This window comes from Lepus europaeus, chromosome 12 (genome assembly GCF_033115175.1).
Source record: "Lepus europaeus isolate LE1 chromosome 12, mLepTim1.pri, whole genome shotgun sequence".
In the NCBI taxonomy this organism is placed as follows: domain Eukaryota; kingdom Metazoa; phylum Chordata; class Mammalia; order Lagomorpha; family Leporidae; genus Lepus; species Lepus europaeus.
In genome coordinates, this window is record NC_084838.1 from 9,044,870 (window position 1) to 9,063,117 (window position 18,248).

An 18,248-nucleotide genomic window follows, 5' to 3' on the forward strand; every position below is an offset into this window, starting at 1 on the left:
TTTCCCCTGAAAACTGTCTACAATTTTGAAGCTATTATCTACATATGAGTATCAGGCAGAAATGCACTTGTTTAAACCACAGCAAACACTCTATTTGAAGGACCTAATTACTTGATTTTCCAGTGGTGTGAAATGCTTTTTAAAACAGTTGTGCTTGTCTGTAACTGAAATGTTATAGAATCGTTAGCACTATAGGGATTAGAGTTCCATTAGCGCTCCTCCAGAGGTTGAAGCACAATACTGTTCATGTAACACTTCTTATCCAAGTGCTGCTAACCTGTCATGCAAATAACGAAGCTATTTGGTTGCCTATCTAGATGTTCACAAATCAGTGTAATCCTTGAGACCTAGTCTTTGTTGTTCATTTGTATGGAAATGTGGATATTGTGGGTGATAATTTTAGAACCAAATTCATTAGCTCAGCTCTCCTTAAGACAGCAAACCGTTTGGATTTTTTTATGTTACCAGAATAAATTCTGAAGGCGTCATTTACTACCAGTGACTAAAGGGGGAAAGTCATACTGTCAGTATCAATTGCCTTGAACATTTGTGGTATTGTAAACGTTCTTGTCTGTTGTTTCTAAATTGCTTAAGCCATACATTCTCTTAAATAAGGATTGTTTTGTTTTGTTCCTTTCCAGCAGCCTTTTTCTGCATTGTCTGTTACGGTTAATACTTCATAGGTTTTAGAAATTGAAAAGTTCTCGCGAGATTTTATTTTCTTGAGCTCATCACACTTGACTCTTGTATGATACGTGATTTGTCATAAGATAGCAAGCCTTTCACTACTTCACTGAGTAAACACTGTGATTCTGCAGAGCGGATTCAGTAGGCTTTCTAGTATTTTCTTCTGTTACATGGTGCCCACCACCTTAAGGCACTAAAATACTAGCGGATGGAAAGTTAAAACACTATTGTTTTGATGTTTATGAATAATAAGATTACAGAGTATTTGATTTTTGTTGTCAGTATATTAAAGCAATTTTTGCATTGATACATGTTCTCTAGGAATGTGACTGCATACATCAGGTGTGAACTCTTGTAAATGAATTTTGTATCTTGATCCACATATATATTAAGTGTATCATCAATATAAAAATAAACATTATTTGCTTAAACTTTTTGGTACTTCAGAACTGTTGACGGTTTAAGTGGTGAGCTGTTAGGGTTTGCCTCCTTCAGCTGCTCCCCAGATGCTTCCAACCGTTTGGGGTTTGCAGATTCGATGCTTCTTACGCTCGCTGGTACATTTCTTTTGAGCCCTGGGCTTCATCCCCCCCCCCCCCCCCCCCGCCCTTCTCCTGGTGGTCAGACTGGAAGAATCAGGTGCACTGGCTGGCGGTGGGGCTGGGGCAGGACTGGAGACCTGACCTAGGATACTGATGGGCACTGTGGCCACGCACAAGGCACTTGCACCCTTTAGACTTCTCACGTTTAGGAGGCGGCCCATTAGTGGTGGATACTGAGATTAATACAGCCGGTTTTTCCAACGCCAACCAGATCCGAGTGCTTTCAGAACACGGGCAGAGTTCTGGAAACTTCTCCCAGGTGCCGTTTGCGTGTGTGCTGGGTTGCGAAGGACAAGGTAGCACCTGCAGTTAAGGCACAGACAACGAAAGTTGAAGCGCCACTCACAACGCCAAGATCCCAGAACTCGTTTCTGGAGCCCCAGGCTTCCCGGGATCACCCACGCAGTGGCCAGGCAGCCACGCGGACCACAGTGACCAGCCAGGCGGCCACGGCCCGGGGTTTCCATCCTGCGCGGCACACAGCGGGTCTTCCCTTTGCCACGAGGCTCCTCCCACTTCCTCGACTACACCAACCCCTTTCGTGAAGACAGGTGAAAGGCCTCGGCGACGCACGTGTCAACCACGGGGCCGGCCGGCCGCTGACGTGGCGAGTCCGCATGAGGGAGCGCCAGGACCGGCACCCGCGCCCGCCAGCCGTTCCGGCCCAACCGCCGCCCGGAGCTCGCGCGCTCGCCGCGGAGCGCACGCGGGCGCATGCGCGTGGCGGCCCTGCCCTGCGCGCAGCCACTTCCGGCGCGCCGGGGGACGTGCGGTTCCGGGTCGCCGCTCCGGCTCCGCGGCTGGCGGTGGGGGCTGGTGACGCTGGCCGGCGCCCGCGAGAGGCCCCGGAGGCGGTGCTCTGCCGGGTGCCCACAGAGCGGCAGGTGCGCGACCCGAAGCTCCGGGGCTGGGAGCCGCCCCCGCCCGCCCCCATCCTCGCGGTGTCCTCGGTCTGTGCCCAGGCGCCCCGGACGGGGTTGCCCGACACCCAAGGCGGGGGGCGGTACCTGGGGACTGGGAGGGCGAGGACGGGGGCGGAGGCGGGCTGCCCCGGCCTGGGTCCCGAGAGTCCTCCCTGCGCGACCCTGGCCACGTCCCTCCTCCTCGTGGGCCTCAGTGTCCCTGCTTCCAGATGAGAGAGACGGCGGTTGCTTGTCCTGGCGGGGCCGGCGGGAGGCTGAGGGAGTGGGCTCCGCACTGCCCGCCATCCTGGGCGTCAGCATCTTCTTTTTTTTTTTTAAACCTAACTTTGCCGTCCGTCCTCTCAGCGGCTGTCTTAGGCGTCCGTGACCAGACAGCCCCGGGTCTGGCCAGGTAAACAGTGTGTGAGGGCCAGAATCAGCTGGGAAATAAGCCGGCTCCGGCAAACCGGAACTCGCTTTGCAGTTTTGCTCAGGGCTGCCTCGAAGTGAATGTAGACACTGACTGCGTTGAGCGACCCCCTTCTTTGTGCCTCAAGCTCTTAGGGAGATTACAGATCGCAGGAGACCAGCGCGAGCGAGGGTGGCCCGCCGAGAGTCGGGCAGTGACAGGTTTTCCCTCCCCGACTCCCACCACCTCCCCCCCAAGAGTCTGGCTTTGTACTTGAAAGATACCCAACGTGTTTCAGCTTTGTCTTCGTGAGAGCAGAATGCTTTGACCTGCCGGCCCTGTTAACCCGGGTGAGTAAGGACGTCGCAGGGAAAGCTTCCGATGAGTTGTAGGGGTTTAACAGAGGATCCGAAGTGGGGAGGAGCCATTTGTAGGTCTTAGAGCAGAGCTTGAACAGCGTCCACAGAACGTGGAAAGTTCAGGCTGGACCCAGAACAGTCGTGCTGCAGACCGCGTTGGAAGGAAAAGGTGTTTGGATATCATGTGAAACACTGAGAAGAAAAATTGTGATGTGAGGTAATTTTTTCAGACTCAAACCACACATTTCCAGGAACAGTTTAAGAATGATTGTATTAGAATTTTCTGGCTTGCTTTTTTTTTTTTTTTTTAAGTGATGAGCTTTCTGCAGACCATAGGGAACATAAAATGTTACATCTTTTCCTCTCACTGAGTTACATATGTATTCTGCCTTCACCTTAAAAAAAACAAACAAAAAAAAACAAAAACACTAGTTAAGCTTAAGCTTATTATTACAGGAAGGATTCAAAAGCGTTCAGACATGCTTATATGATGTTAATGTTTGACCTGGGACTTTTACTAAATGTGTCATATGCCATAGCCACTATGGTCTAATTAAAAAGAACAAAAGTATGGCCTGTGAGTCAGAGTTCGGTGCTCAGATCCCAGCCCTGCTGCTTAGCCACAGTCTTTGATAGGTTACTTCACCTGGAGGCTGGATTTCCTCATCTGTGTGTGCATATAGAAAGCAGCCAGTGCCTTTTAAAGGTTTAGTGATTATGTTCTGTTACCTTCACGTGTAAGTTATGAAACTTCATTTTGAAACCTAAAGCTTAAGGCAGCAACTCGGGCATGGAATCTTTCCAGTGTTATCTTACAGATATCTCTTTCATCTAATTTATAGATACTATGTTGCCATAAGCCCTTGGCCCACATTTATGTGGGAATGCAACTAGCTTGGATGTCTGAACCTTTTTAGGCACCTGTGTCTGGACCCTGGTAACTGACCTAAGGACTGCTGCAGTGATTCAAGAACTGGCCCTCCGTGCAGGGAAGCCACACAGCAAAAATGTTCGCAAAACTAAAGAAGAAGATTGCAGAAGAGAGTGCTGTCGCTCAGAGGCCTGGAGGTACTGCTAGGATTCCACGGTCCGTGAGCAAGGAGTCGGTCGCCTCCATGGGAGCTGACTCAGGAGATGACTTTGTGAGTATCTTCTTTAGTTTTTAATAATAATTGGTGCAGACTAATTTTATTTATTTGAAAGAGTTACAGAGCAAGGTAGAGCCAGAGAGAGAGAGAGAGAGGGAAGGAGGTCTTTCATCCACTGGTTCACTCCCCAAATGACCACAAAGGCCAGAGCTGAGCTGATCCGAAGCCAGGCGCTTCTTCCGGGTCTCCCATGCGTGTACAGGGGCCCAAGGACTTGGGCCATCCTCTACTGCTTTCCCAGGCCCTAGCTGGATTGGAAGTGGAGCAGCCAGGACTCGAACCAGCGCCCATATGGGATGCCGGCACTGCAGGCTGCGGCTTTAGCCTGCTGCGCCACAGCACCGGCCCCAGGATTCCCTTTTATACGTACTTTAAAATTGCATGATTATTTCATATCTTTTGTAGTTTGTAGTTGCACAAGACCCCTGCATATCTTCTTCCTACTCTGAGATGCCTTTTTGCTAATGTTTGGTTGTTATTGTTAAAATGCTCTATTGTTGGCCGGCACCGCGGCTCACTAGGCTAATCCTCCGCCTTGCGGCGCCGGCACACCGGGTTCTAGTCCCGTTTGGGGCACCGATCCTGTCCCAGTTGCCCCTCTTCCAGGCCAGCTCTCTGCTGTGGCCAGGGAGTGCAGTGGAGGATGGCCCAAGTGCTTGGGTCCTGCACCCCATGGGAGACCAGGAGAAGCACCTGGCTCCTGCCATCGGTTCAGCGCGGTGCGCTGGCTGCAGCGCGCCTACCGCGGCGGCCATTGGAGGGTGAACCAACGGCAAAAGGAAGACCTTTCTCTCTGTCTCTCTCTCACTGTCCACTCTGCCTGTCAAAAAAAAAAAAAAAAAAAGGAAAAGGAAAAAAAAATGCTCTATTGTTTTTCCTTATCTTTTATGAGTTCCTTTCCATATTATCTACATTGCCTATATAGTATTTTTCCACCTATATACCTCGTGTATCTTCCTTTACATTTATCTGTCAAAATGTTGGGGCCTGTTTTATCTGCAGACACAGACACTTTATGTCATTGTTGCCTGACTAGCCTGGATTGTGATATGGGTTAGTCAGAACATGCTGTTTTTTGGGGAAAATTGATGGGAACATGCACCCATGACTACAGTATCTTCTTTGTAAAATATCGTTATGTTTGGTAAGATTTCAGAAAATGAGATTGCTGCTACATTAGGGAAGTGTTATATTGAAGATTTCAAATGTATCTTTGACATATAACAGGGTCCTCAAGTTAGATGACTTTTTAAAAAAAAAAAAAGATTTATTTATTTATTCGAAAGTCAGAGTTACACAGAGAGAGGAGAGGCAGAGACAGAGAAAGAGAGAGAGGGGTCTTCCATCCGATGGTTCACTCTCCAGATGGCAACGAATGGAGCTGGGCCAATCTGAAGCCAGGAGCCAGGAGCTTCTTCCGGACTTGAGCCATCTTCTACTGCTTTCCTAGGCCACAGCAGACAACTAGATGGGAAGAGGAGCAGCCGGGTCTCGAACCAGCACCCATATGGGATGCCGGCACTTCAGGCCAGGGCATTAACCCACTGTGCCACAGCACCGGCCCCAAATTAGATGACTTTTTTTTTTTTTTTTTTTTTTTTGACAGGCAGAGTGGACAGTGAGAGAGAGACAGAGAGAAAGGTCTTCCTTTGCCGTTGGTTCACCCTCCAATGGCCGCCGTGGTCGGTGAGCTGCGGCTGGTGCACCACGCTGATCCGAAGCCAGGAGCCAGGTGCTTCTTCTGGTCTCCCATGGGGTGCAGGGCCCAAGCACTTGGGCCATCCTCCCCTGCACTCCCAGGCCACAGCAGAGAGCTGGCCTGGAAGGGGGGCAACCGGGACAGAATCTGGCACCCTGACCGGGACTGGAACCCAGTGTGCCGGCGCCGCAAGGTGGAGGATTAGCCTAGTGAGCTGTGGCGCCGGCCTAGATGACTTTTTAAAAGTAATTTATAATGCTTTCTTTACACAAAAGAATATATGTAATGAATATATGAAGTCAGAGCACACATCCAAAGAAGTAACATTGTTACTGTTGAAGCTGCACACCCCTCCACCTTTCTTCTCCCCCATCTACCCCATAGGTAACTGTTGTTCTAAACTTTGTATTTATCATTCAGAAAGTTTATGGAAAACATGTGTTATGAAAAAACATGCATGGGTTTCAAAACTTTTTGCAATAAAGTTAGCTTAGCTTCTTTCCATTAACTTTTTGAAGTTCCTCATAAATGGCTATTTATTATTTACAGTAAACATTATTGGAACCTTAATATTGCATCTTTATAGTTTATTTACGAGGTAAGCTTTGAAGTTTACCTCATAAATGTGGGTTTTTTTGTTTTTTTGACAGGCAGAGTGGATAGTGAGAGAGAGAGAGAGAAAGGTCTTCCTTTTGCTGTTGGTTCACCCTTTAATGACCGCTGCAGCCGGTGCATCGTGCTGATCCAAAGGCAGGAGCCAGGTGCTTCTCCTGGTCTCCCATGCGGGTGCAGGGCCCAAGCACTTGGGCCATCCCCCACTGTCTTCCCGGGCCATAGGAGAGAGCTGGCCTGGAAGAGGGGCAACCGGGATAGAATCCGGTGCCCCCACCGGGACTAGAACCCAGTGTGCCAGCGCCGCAAGGCGGAGGATTAGCCTGTTAAGCCACGGCGCCGGCCTTAAATGTGTTTTTTTAGTACTGCTTTTGAATTTTATAAAAAGGTGTATCTTACCGTAATCTTCTTGGACTTTTTTTTTTTAACTCAACATGTTTCCAGAATGTATCTGTATCATGTGAAGCTGTAATTCATTTATTTTTACTGCAGTATAAGATTTCAGCATTTGAAGTGAACACAGTTGATCTCTGTCTTCTCCCAGTGATAGACATTTGAGTGGTTTCCATGACCCGATAAGTTGTCTTCCTCCTTTCTTGTAGTATCTGAATCCCGGGTCAGATTACGTGGCAAAAGCTGTTAGGTTAATTGGAGCGGAGCAATAAGGATTACCAGATCTAAATTATCATTGGCTCCCCGGTTAACAGATACTGTATGTGCACCTTTGTTCCCCAGGCTGCAGGATACAGTGTTAGTGCTGTGGCAGGGAGCCTACTTCGTCTTCCTGTTGACATGCTAAATGACGCAACTCATCTAGAATGTATTCCAGATCTAGGGATTGACCTGATTTCAGGAAGTACTTTGCTCTGAGGCTTCTGGGGTGGTCTCTTTGAACTAAATGTGTATGCTCCCTATGTCTAGAACTTACATCCAGCTGCATACTTTACACAAATAGATGCCTTCCTTATGGCTCCGCAGATTCTGAACTCCAACTCCAGATGTGTGTCTTCATCCTCCACGGCACCGGCTAGGAATCTCGGTTGCATTTTAGATTCTTCCTCTCCTTTTACTTGCTGGTGTCCAGTCAGTCAGCAAGTGTTTTGGCTTCCGTTTCCCGGGGTCTCTTAAACTTGCCTCTCCACTCCACTCTACTGGTACGTTTACATTTACTAGTACTTCCATTTTATTTCAGGCTGTTTTTCTTTCTTGGACAAACATAGCAACTTATCTGGGCTCCCTGCCTCCGATAACTCTCCAAAGTGATTTTTTAAAAAAGATTTTATTTATTCGTAAGTCAGAGAGTTACACAGAGAAGTGAGGCAGAGAGAGAGAGAGGTCTTCCTTCCGATGGTTCACTCCCAAACTGGCCGCAATGCCCGGAACTGCGCCGATCCGAAGCCAGGAGCCAGGAGCTTCTTCCGGGTCTCCCACGTGGGTGCAGGGACCCAAGGACTTGGACCGTCTTCTGCTCTCCCAGGCCACAGCAGAGAGCTGGATGGGAAGAAGAGCAGCTGGGACTAGAACCGGCACCCATATGGGATGCCAGTGCGTCAGGCCAGGGTGTTAACCCGCTGCACCACAGCACTAGCCACCAAAGTGATTTTTTTTTTTTTTTTTTGGATAGGCAGAGTGCATAGTGAGAGAGAGAGAGAGACAGAGAGAAAGATCTTCCTTTTTGCCGTTGGTTCACCCTCCAATGGCCGCTGCGGCCAGCGCATCTTGCTGATCCAAAGCCAGGAGCCAGGTGCTTCTCCTGGTCTCCCATGCGGGTGCAGGGCCCAAGGACTTGGGCCATCCTCCACTGCCTTCCTGGGCCATAGCAGAGAGCTGGCCTGGAAGAGGGGCAACTGGGATAGAATCCGGCGCCCCGACCAGGGCTAGAACCCGGTGTGCCAGTGCCACAAGGCAGAGGATTAGCCTGTTAAGCCACGGCACTGGCCCCAAAGTGATCTTTTAAAAGTAGATTTGTTTGGCCGGTGCCGCGGCTCAATAGACTAATCCTCCACCTGCGGCACCGGCACACCAGGTTCTAGTCCCGGTCAGGGTGCCAGATTCTGTCCCGGTTGCCCCTCTTCCTGTCCAGCTCTCTGCTATGGCCCGGGAGTGCAGTGGAGGATGGCCGAAGTGCTTGGGCCCTGCACCCCATGGGAGACCAGGAGAAGCACCTGGCTCCTGGCTTCGGATCAGCGTGGTGTGCCGGCCGCAGCGCTCCAGCCATTGGGGCTGGAAGACCTTTCTCTCTGTCTCTCTCTCTCTCTGTCCATTCTGCCTGTAAAAAAAAAAAAAAAAAAAAAAAAGGTAGATTTGTTCTTATCTCCCCAGTGCTTGCCTTCAGTGGCTTCCCCATCATCTTTGGGATAAAATGAAAACTCATTGTTACAGTGCAATAGTGAGCTGTCAGGATGTTGTCACAGGCCACAACCCCAGCCTCATCTCACTCCACTTTTCTGCCCTGTGCTACAGCGGATTGACTTTATTGTACTTCCTGGAGGACCACATTCATTAGTGTCTGAAAATGTTTGCATATACTGTTCCTCTCTGAGAAGTGTCTTTCTCTCTCATTCCTGCATTCCTTCTGATCAACTCTTATGCATCCTTCAAGACTCAGCTCAAATGTGACTTACAGGCAGCCCGTTAATCCAGAGTGCCCCTCTCACAGTCCCTTACCCCTTACCCCTCTAGACTGAGGCTGGGGCCTTGTCTCTGGCTCACCTCTGTAATAGCACCAATTAGACTGCAGTATTACTTGTTTGTCTCTCTCACTAACCAGGAGCCTTAGGAAAAGTAATAGAGTGTAACCAGCAGATAGAAAATCAAGTTCTCTTTCCCTCTTTCTCTGTGACTCTCTGCCTTTCAAATAAATAAAATAAACCTCAAAACCCAGGAGCAAACCCAGGAGCCTGGAACTTCATCTGGGTGGCAGGGACCCAAGTACTTGTGCCATTTTTAGTGCTTTTCCAGGTGTGGCAGCAGGACTTTGGATTGGAAGTGGAGCAATTGGGACTCGAACCAGTGCACCAGGTATGGGAATGCTGGCATTGCAGGCAGCAGCTTGTACCACTGTGCCACAGTGCTAGCCCTAGTTCCTTCACTTCTCTATGCCTTAGTTTCCACATCTGTAAAGTTAGAAACAGAACTCTGGCTATCTTCATGATAGTGTGTGTGCCAGGGATCCCCAGGGTCACGCCAGGTTCCGTTTTTCACTGGGAGAACTCAAGGTTTTAGTCAGTGATACCATTCATTACAATGAAAGGAAGAAAAGTATAGTCAGCCAAAAGGAGAAGCTCATGGGCAAAGCTTGGAGTAAAGCAGACCCAGGCATCCAAGAGTCTTCTCCCGGTGGGATTACATCAGGCACTCCTGAGTCCCTCAGCAGTGACTAGTAACCGTGCTTGTAAAACGTTGTCTATCATTAGGCAACATAAAGCTCATTGGAGACTTAGTGTCCAGGGTTTTCACTGGATGCTGGTCATGTTAACAGCAGCTCTAAAATCTATCAAAAGTATAGACTCCAGAAGGAAAGCAGGTATTCAGCATGAATCACAGTTTTGCTGTTTAGGCACAGCCACACATTCATATCAGGAATGGTGAGAATCCTTCCAAAATCTACTTTCCCAGATGGCAGCCAACAGCCAAACCTGCGAGCAGTCTTAGCCCTGTGATGATAATTCTCTTCTGCACTGTGTCTGGCTCTTAGCGTTTCATCAGTAGTTGCTGCTGCTGCTTATTTAGGCCTCAGAGACTGTTTCATCGCTATTCCTAGTCCTTGGCTGAGAGCTAGGGTATCTCGCCAACCATAATAATTGTTTATTTATTTATTTATTTATTTTTTAGAGCTTGTGGCTCCTTTTTTTTTTTTTTTTTGGCAGGCAGAGTGGACAGTGAGAGAGAGACAGAGAGAGGTCTTCCTTTTTGCCGTTGGTTCACCCTCCAATGGCCGCCGCGTCTGGTGCACTGCAGCCGGCGCACCGCGCTGATCTGAAGCCAGGAGCCAGGTGCTTATCCTGGTCTCCCATGGGGTGCAGGACGCAAGCACTTGGGCCATCCTCCACTGCCTTCCTGGGCCATAGCAGAGAGCTGGACAGGAAGAGGGGCAACCAGGACAGAATCCGGCGCCCCGACCGGGTCTAAAACCCAGTGTGCCGGTGCCGCTAGGTGGAGGATTAACCTGTTGAGCTATGGCGCTGGCCCAATTGTTTTTTTAAATATTTTTCTATTTATTTATTTATTTGAAAGTTGGAGATATACAGAGAGAGAAGGAGAGGCAGAGAGAAGGAGAGGTCTTCCTTTTGCTGGTTCACTTCCCAGTTGGCTGCAACAGTTGGAGCTGTGCCGATCTGAAGCCAGGAGCCAGGAGCTTCCTCCAGGTCTTCCTTTGCAGGTGCAGGGGCCCAAGGACTTGGGCCATCTTGTACTGTTTTCCCAGGCCATAGCAGAGAGCTGGATCAGTAGTGGAGCAGCCGGGACTCGAACCGGTGCCTATATGGGATGCTGGCCCTGCAGGTGGCAGCTTTACCTCCTATGCTACAGTGCCAGCCCTAACCATAATTATTGTAACAGCTTCTTTATGTATTTATATATATATGTATGATTTTATTTATTTATTTGAGAGGTAGAATTACAGACAGTGAGAGGGAGAGACAGAGAGGTCTTGCATCCGTTAGTTCACTCCCTAAATGGCCACAGTGGCCAGAGCTGCGCAGATCCGAAGCCAGGAGCCAGGTGCTTCTTCCCAGTCTCCCATGTGATTGCAGGGGCCTAAGCACTTGAGCCATCCTCTGCTGCTTTCCTGGGCCACAACAGAGAGCTGGATTGGAAGAGGAGCAGCCAGGACTAGAACCAGCGCCCATATGGGATGCCATCACTGCAGGCGGCAGCTTTACCTGCTATGATACAGCACCGGCCCTAACCATAATCATTGTAACAGCTATATATATATATATATATATATATACACACACACACACACATATGTATGTATGTATGTATATGTATGTATATGTGTATATATATATATATGATTTGATTTATATATTATTTATTTATTTAAGAGGTAGAGTTGCAGACAGTGAGAGGGAGAGACAGAGACAGAGAGAAGGGTCTTCCATCTGTTAGTTTATTCCCCAAATGGCCACAACAGCTGGAGCTGTGCCAATCCAAAGCCAGGAGCCAGGTCTTCTTCCCGGTTTCCCACATGAGTGTAGGGGCCCTAGCACTTGAGCCATCCTCTGCTGCTTTCCCAGGCCACAACAGAGAGCTGGATTGTAAGAAGAGCAGCCGGGACTGGAACCCAGTGCCCATATGGGATGCTGGCGCCGCAGGCAGAGGGTTAACCTACTGTGTCACTCACGGCGCCGGCCCCTGTAACAGCTTCTTCTTCTTTTTTTTTTTTTTTTTGACAGGCAGAGTGGATAGTGAGAGAGAGAGACAGAGAGAAAGGTCTTCCTTTTGCCGTTGGTTCATCCTCCAATGGCCGCTGCTGCAAGCGCATCTCGCTGATCCGAAGGCAGGAGCCAGGTGCTTCTCCTGGTCTCCCATGCGGGTGCAGGGCCCAAGCACTTGGGCCATCCTCCACTGCCTTCCCGGGCCATAGGAGAGAGCTGGCTTGGAAGAGGGGCAACCGGGATAGAATCCGGCGCCCCGACCGGGACTAGAACCCGGTGTGCAGGCGCCACAAGGCGGAGGATTAGCCTGTTAAGCCACGGTGCCGGCCCCAGCCCCTCCTTTTTTTAAAAGATTTATTTGTTTATTTGAAAGGTGAAGTTACAGGGAGAGGCAGAGACAGAGCGAAAGAGAAGTCTTCTATCTGCTGGTCCCCAAATGGCCTCAACAGCTGGAGTTGGGCTGGTCCAAAGCCTGAGCCAGGACCTTCTTCTGGGTCTCCCAAGTAGGGGCAGGGTCCCAAGTACTTGGGCCATCTTCTGCTTTCCTAGGCACATTAGCAGGGAGCTAGATCGGAAGTCAAGCAACCTGAAATTGGTGCCCATATGGGATACCGGCATTGCAGACAGTGACTTAACCCACCACACCACAGTGCCGGCCCCTCTACCTCCCTTCTAGTGTACCTGGGAAAGCAGCAGAAGATGGCCTTAAGTACCTGGGCCTCTACCACCCATGTGAGAGACAAGGATGAAGCTCCTGGCTCCTGGCTTTGGCCTGGCCCAGCCCTGGTTATTGTGGCCAGTTGAGGAGTGAACCAGCGGGTGGAAGATTCTGTGTCTGTCTTCTCTCTTTAACTCTTTCAAATAAATAAATCTTTATTTATTTATTTTTTTTGTGTGTGTGTCACCAGTCTTTTATTTATTTTTATTATTTTTTTTTTTTAATTTCCAGTATACAGCTTATGGATTACAATGGCTTCCCCTTCCCATAATTTCCCTCCCACCCGCAACCCTCCCCTCTCCCGCTCCCTCTCCCTTTCCATTCACATCAAGATTCATTTTCAATTCTATTTATATACAGAAGATCAATTTAGTATAAATACTTCAACAGTTTGCACCCACATAGAAACACAAAGTGAAACATACTGTTTGAGTACTAGTTATAGCATTAACAAATACATAAATCTTTAAATAGAAGTTGCTTATTACTAATCACCAGCACTACTCAAAGTAATAGTAGTATCTATAACTTTTAGGATAACCTGGATTATTGGGGAATATAGATGTCTTTTAATATACTGATTTTTTTGAAAGTATATAACCTGCGTAATTCTGCATTTTAAAGGACTGATTTTCACTTTTATGTTTTATTGATGAGGATTCTGAATCTTTATCAGTGTCAGTGATGGATTCTTAGTCATAGAACTGCCTGTAATCCTTTGTTAAAGAACTCCCTCCCTATCTTTTCCCCAGGATTCTACCTTTGGAAAGATAAATGATTTTCTTTTTTATTATTGTAAATTTTTTAAAGAGTTATTTATTTATTTGAAAGAGTTACACAGAGAGAGGTCTTTCATCCGCTGGTTCACTCCCCAGATGGCTGCAATGGCTGGAGCTGCACTGATCTGAAGCCAGAATCCAGGAGCCTCTTCCGGGTCTCCCACACGGGTGCTGGGGCTCAAGGACTTCCACTGCTTTGCCAGGCCATAGCAGAGTGGAGCAGCTGGGACTCGAACCGGTGCCCATATAGGATGCCGGCACTGCAGGAGGCAGCTTTACCCGATACACCACAGCACCGACCCCTATTATTGCAAATTTTTAAAATACTGTATACTTACCTAATGTAATCATAGTGGATTTATCTCCTGTCATTTATTCCAGTAGTGCACACATGTGAACACATATAGCCTCTCATCTCTCCTTCCTGTTACAGAGGGAGGTAGTGTTTCTTCCACTTTGGGTGGAGAAGCTAGGGCCCAGTTAAGGAGTTTTTCAGTGACCACTAGTAGTAAAGTGTAATGGAACCTAAAGCAGCGTGGAGCCTTGTGGCTTAGTAGTGCAGGCTCACACTGCTGAAAATGTGTGGACATAACCTCTCCTGTGTCTGTCTCAACAGGCTTCTGACGGTAGCAGTTCTAGAGAAGATCTCTCGTCCCAGCTTTTGAGAAGGAATGAGCAGATACGGAAATTAGAAGCCAGACTTTCTGGTATGTCTAAGAACTCAAAATGCAAACAGTAGTACACTCGCCTTGCCTGACCCTCTCCCCTGTAAAGTAGCCAGTTAGAATCACTTCATAGTTATTTTAAACTATCATTTTGATCTTACTGAAAAGCAATTTGCCCCTCCTTGTTCCCTTCTTGTAGTGTGTTGGATAGTATATGTACAAAACTGAATTTGAAAGTTTATGTTTAAAAAATTATTTTTCTGCTCCTGAGGTTTCTAACCATGGATAAAGGTATTCAAAGTAAATGTAGAATAGATTTGACCATCTTCCACAATTAGCACACCTGGCTCTCAGTGGACAAGGGTGGGGAATATGATTCAGAGAGAATGGCCAACAGCTGTTGGCTCCATCAGCACCAGAAAGAGCTTTGCACTATATTGTCAGTAGCTGCGCTTCAAGGCACATGTGCAAATGCTGTTCTGGGTCTTTGGGCCACTTTTTTTTTTTTTTGAGAGGTAGAGTTACAGACAGTGAGAGGGAGAGACAGACAGATCTTCCTTCTATTGGTTCACTCCCCAGATGGCCGCAACGGCCGGAGCTGGGCAGATCCGAAGCAGGAACTTCTTCCTGGTCTTCCAAGCGGGTGCAGGGGCCCAAGGATTTGGGCCATCTTCTACTGCTTTCCCAGGCCATAGCAGAGAGCTGGATCGAAGTGGAGCAGCTGGGACTAGAATCGGCGCCCATATGGGATGCCGGTGCCGCAGTGGGAGGATTAACCTGCTGTGCCAGCCCCTGGGCCACTTCTGACACTTGTATAAAAGCTGTAATTCTCATTACCTGTTTTGTGTGCAGTTTAGAATTTACACAGCTCCCATTATTTCCTTGGCCAGAGTACGGCATGTTCATGGTTAAACGATGAGTTCTTATTTTCGTTTCTGCCAGTGGAGACATTTTGGAAGTTTCATCCTGTGAAGTGGTCTGTGATTTCCGTGTCTCTTTTTGTCTGTTGGCCTTATGCCCCTTTACTGCAGTAAAATCAGTAGACTAAAATCCACCAAATTGTATGTGAAAATTTGTGTAACTATCAAAAGTCCATCACATAGTTCACAAGTACGTGGTAATCATTTTGTCTTCAGTATGACCGTGTAAGGCATGGGAAGGTTAAGGTCACATAAGTAATAAGTAGTAGAGCTGGAATCCGTACTCAAAAATGCTTGATGCTAGAGTTCATGCTGGTTCGTACTCAGTTACCATGTTGTGACTCCTGTTAGAAAGTACAATAGCAACAGAGGTGAAATAATCTGTATTTGCTTGATGTTGGTGAGGTAATTAGGAAATAAGCCATACCCCCCTAATACAAAAGGAAGAATAGCTGGGCTTGATTTGTGTTAGAGAAGGGACAAGGAAGAGAACTGACATTCATTTATTCATGTATTTAATTTATTTTTGGGGTGGGAAGAACTTTATTAGATTTGACTTCGCCTTGGCCATGAAGGTCCTACCCACCCTAGCCCTACATCACGGGGTGCCCAGCCCCCCTCCTCATCGTCTTCCACATCAAGCCCTGGGATGTTGCAGATCTGGCTGAGAACTGACAGTTTTTGAGCCCACTTATGTGCTGGCAACTCTGCCTCAGGCTTAGTGAGAATAATGATAATAACAGTAATAACAAATACCTTTTATTGAGCACTATGTGTTTTTTTTTTTTTTTTTAAAGATTTACTTGTTTATTTGAAAGGCAGAGATAGAGAGAAGGAGAGAGAGGGAGAGAGAGATCTTCCATCTGCTGGTTCACTCCTCAAATGGCCTCAACCTCCGAGGTGGGCCAAGACGGAGCCAGGAGCCAGGAGCCTCTTCCTGGTCTCCCACATGGATGCAGAGGCTCAAACCCTTGGGCCATCCTCTGCTGCATTCCCAGGTGCACCAGCAGGGAGTTGGGTCAGAAGTGAAGTAGCCAGGACTCAAACCAGTGCCCATACAGGATGCTGACACTGCAGGCAGAGGCTTAACCTTCTATGCCACAGTGCCACTGTGTGCTCTTAAAGCATTCAAACTTGTAAAATATTATCTAGTGCATCCATTGAGGTAGGTATGATTAATATCATTTAATATATGAAGAAACTAATTGATAATTTGCTTACAGTCCCTAGCTATGGATTGACAATGCTATAATTTGAACTACTCTACTTTTCCCTATACCATGCTATCTTGGCCACCCAGGAAATTAATTCTGACTTTCACTTTTAATATAGCATAGGTAAGTCAGTTCCTGTGTAGAAAGGGAGCTCACCTTTCTAGGGAAGTCAGTACTTTTACTGGAAAGACAGTACTGTGCTAACATGCTGGCTATTGCTTTGACCACTGTTAACAGGTGCAGACGACAGGCAAGCTGTGTAATGGGTTACCTTTGATCTGTTCTGCTGCTAGGGCTAGAAAGGAGAGTGAACACTGAGATTTGAAGTTACATAATGAAATAATGCTGTGTTTTCCACAACAAGGCAGTCTTGAGAACCAGTACATGGCTAATTCATGTACTCTGTCGAGGCTGAGCAGGTTTGCCTGTCTGTGTTCGCCATTTCACCATGGCTACTTTGTATTATACCTGTTTACCTGTGTTCATTGTTAATGGGAGGCTGTCTACCTAGCTTTCCTTAACAGGAATGGTTTTCAGACTGAGAAAATCATCTTCATTTTCACTCATTTTTGTGTTTAATTAACCTCCTTTCCTGATGTTTGTCCATTCCTGGTATGTGCATCACCTCACCCAAGACTATGCTGAACAGGTCCGAAACTTGCAGAAGATAAAAGAGAAGCTTGAGATTGCATTAGAAAAACATCAGGATTGTACGTATTTTTTTTCCTGCTTTTTCAATCTTTTCAGGGTTTAGTTTTTTTAAATGAAGCAATAGTATTGTTAAGTTTGTCTTTCATCAGAGCTCATATCTTTGTTTTATAAAGAGTGTACTTCGTATTCAGATTGATATAACATTTGTCTGATACGTACTTACAAATATACAGCTTATATTTATGTCTTCTTATGGGTATGCTTCTTGGGAAGAGATCAGTATGTGTGTCAGCTTGTCTGTGTCCAGTTGACCCATTTATTGGCTACATGAAGTTTTAGTAAAATCTGGCATCTGGCCCTTGGCTCTAGATCAGGAGATGGATTTTTTTTTTTTTTAAGGCAGAGTTAAAGACAGAAAGAAAGGTCTTCCTTTTGCCGTTGGTTCACCCTCCAATGGCCGCCGCGCTGCAGCTGGCGCACCGCATTGATCCGAAGGCAGGAGTCAGGTACTTATCCTGGTCTCCCATGTGGGTGCAGGGCCCAAGGATCTGGACTATCCTCCACTGCCTTCCCGGGCCACAGCTGAGAGCTGGACTGGAAGAAGAGCAACCGGGACAGAATCCGGTGCCCCAACCGGGACTAGAACCCCGGGGTGCCAGCGCCGTAGGTGGAGGATTAGCTTTGTGAGTCGCGGCGCCGGCCAGGAGATGGATTCTAACCACAGCTTCATTGCTGCAGGGTTGAGTAACTGTGGAACATACCTGTCATCTCTTCCTCAGTAATACCACAGAGATTTTGTCCTTCAATCTCGTGTTCTTCTTTAAGTACTATTGAAGAAATAAGCTAATGGAAGTAGAAAGTTAATGGTTTTTTTTTGTTGTTGTTGTTAATATAATATGTACTGAATTTTTTTAAGGAAAATAAAGTAAAAGAAAGATTTTTTTGTTTAGCTTTGTTCTGATTTTTGCTTTTGTTTTTAATTCTGATAAACAAGTAGTAGCTGTGATTGGAAACAACATTAGTGTTTTCTGGCAACTTACCTAGCTCAGTATTCTATCACTGTACCATTTAAAAAGTTACCTTTTTGAATCTCCTTCTATGAATACACTTGAATATTACAAAAAACAAAAACAACAAGGAAACAAACAAAAGTGATCTATTACCAAGGCCAAAAGATTCTTCTAGAAAGTCAAGATGGATCAAACTTTGCTGTTGTCATAATCCACTCGTAATCCTGGCCTTTCTTCATTTGATGACAGTTGTAATCACATGAGCTTTTTGTGGTGCTCTTTCTGAAGTATTTCCATGTCTCAAATCGAGCTTCTTTGTTAACAGCTTCCATGCGGAAATTTCAAGAGCAGAATGAGACATTCCAAGCCAACAGAGCCAAAATGGCAGAAGGACTGGCTTTGGCATTAGCCAGAAAGGACCAGGTATTTTATATTTGACAATGCCCAAGAACGGTGGAAAGATTTTGCTTACTTACATGATTTTAAAAA

At 46.9% G+C, this 18,248-nt stretch overlaps 1 protein-coding gene across 7 annotated transcripts in view; it reads left to right on the forward strand.

The window, feature by feature from the left end:
* The first annotated feature begins 2,084 nt into the window (after window positions 1-2,084).
* The window catches only part of GOLGA1 (golgin A1), a 65,846-nt gene continuing 49,682 nt past the window's right edge, over window positions 2,085-18,248 (forward strand). The window contains exons 1-6 of one of the 7 annotated variants that reach the window (XM_062207568.1): window positions 2,085-2,173; window positions 2,899-2,950; window positions 3,877-4,101; window positions 13,916-14,006; window positions 16,734-16,808; window positions 18,085-18,182. In XM_062207568.1, the coding sequence (XP_062063552.1) occupies window positions 3,967-4,101; window positions 13,916-14,006; window positions 16,734-16,808; window positions 18,085-18,182 (399 nt within the window). In that variant the 5' untranslated portion in view covers window positions 2,085-2,173; window positions 2,899-2,950; window positions 3,877-3,966. Of the gene's footprint in view, window positions 2,174-2,215; window positions 2,240-2,300; window positions 2,951-2,975; window positions 3,177-3,876; window positions 4,102-13,915; window positions 14,007-16,733; window positions 16,809-18,084; window positions 18,183-18,248 lie in introns of those variants that run through there. The other 6 variants (XM_062207569.1, XM_062207571.1, XM_062207573.1 and 3 more) reach the window with 6 other exon arrangements.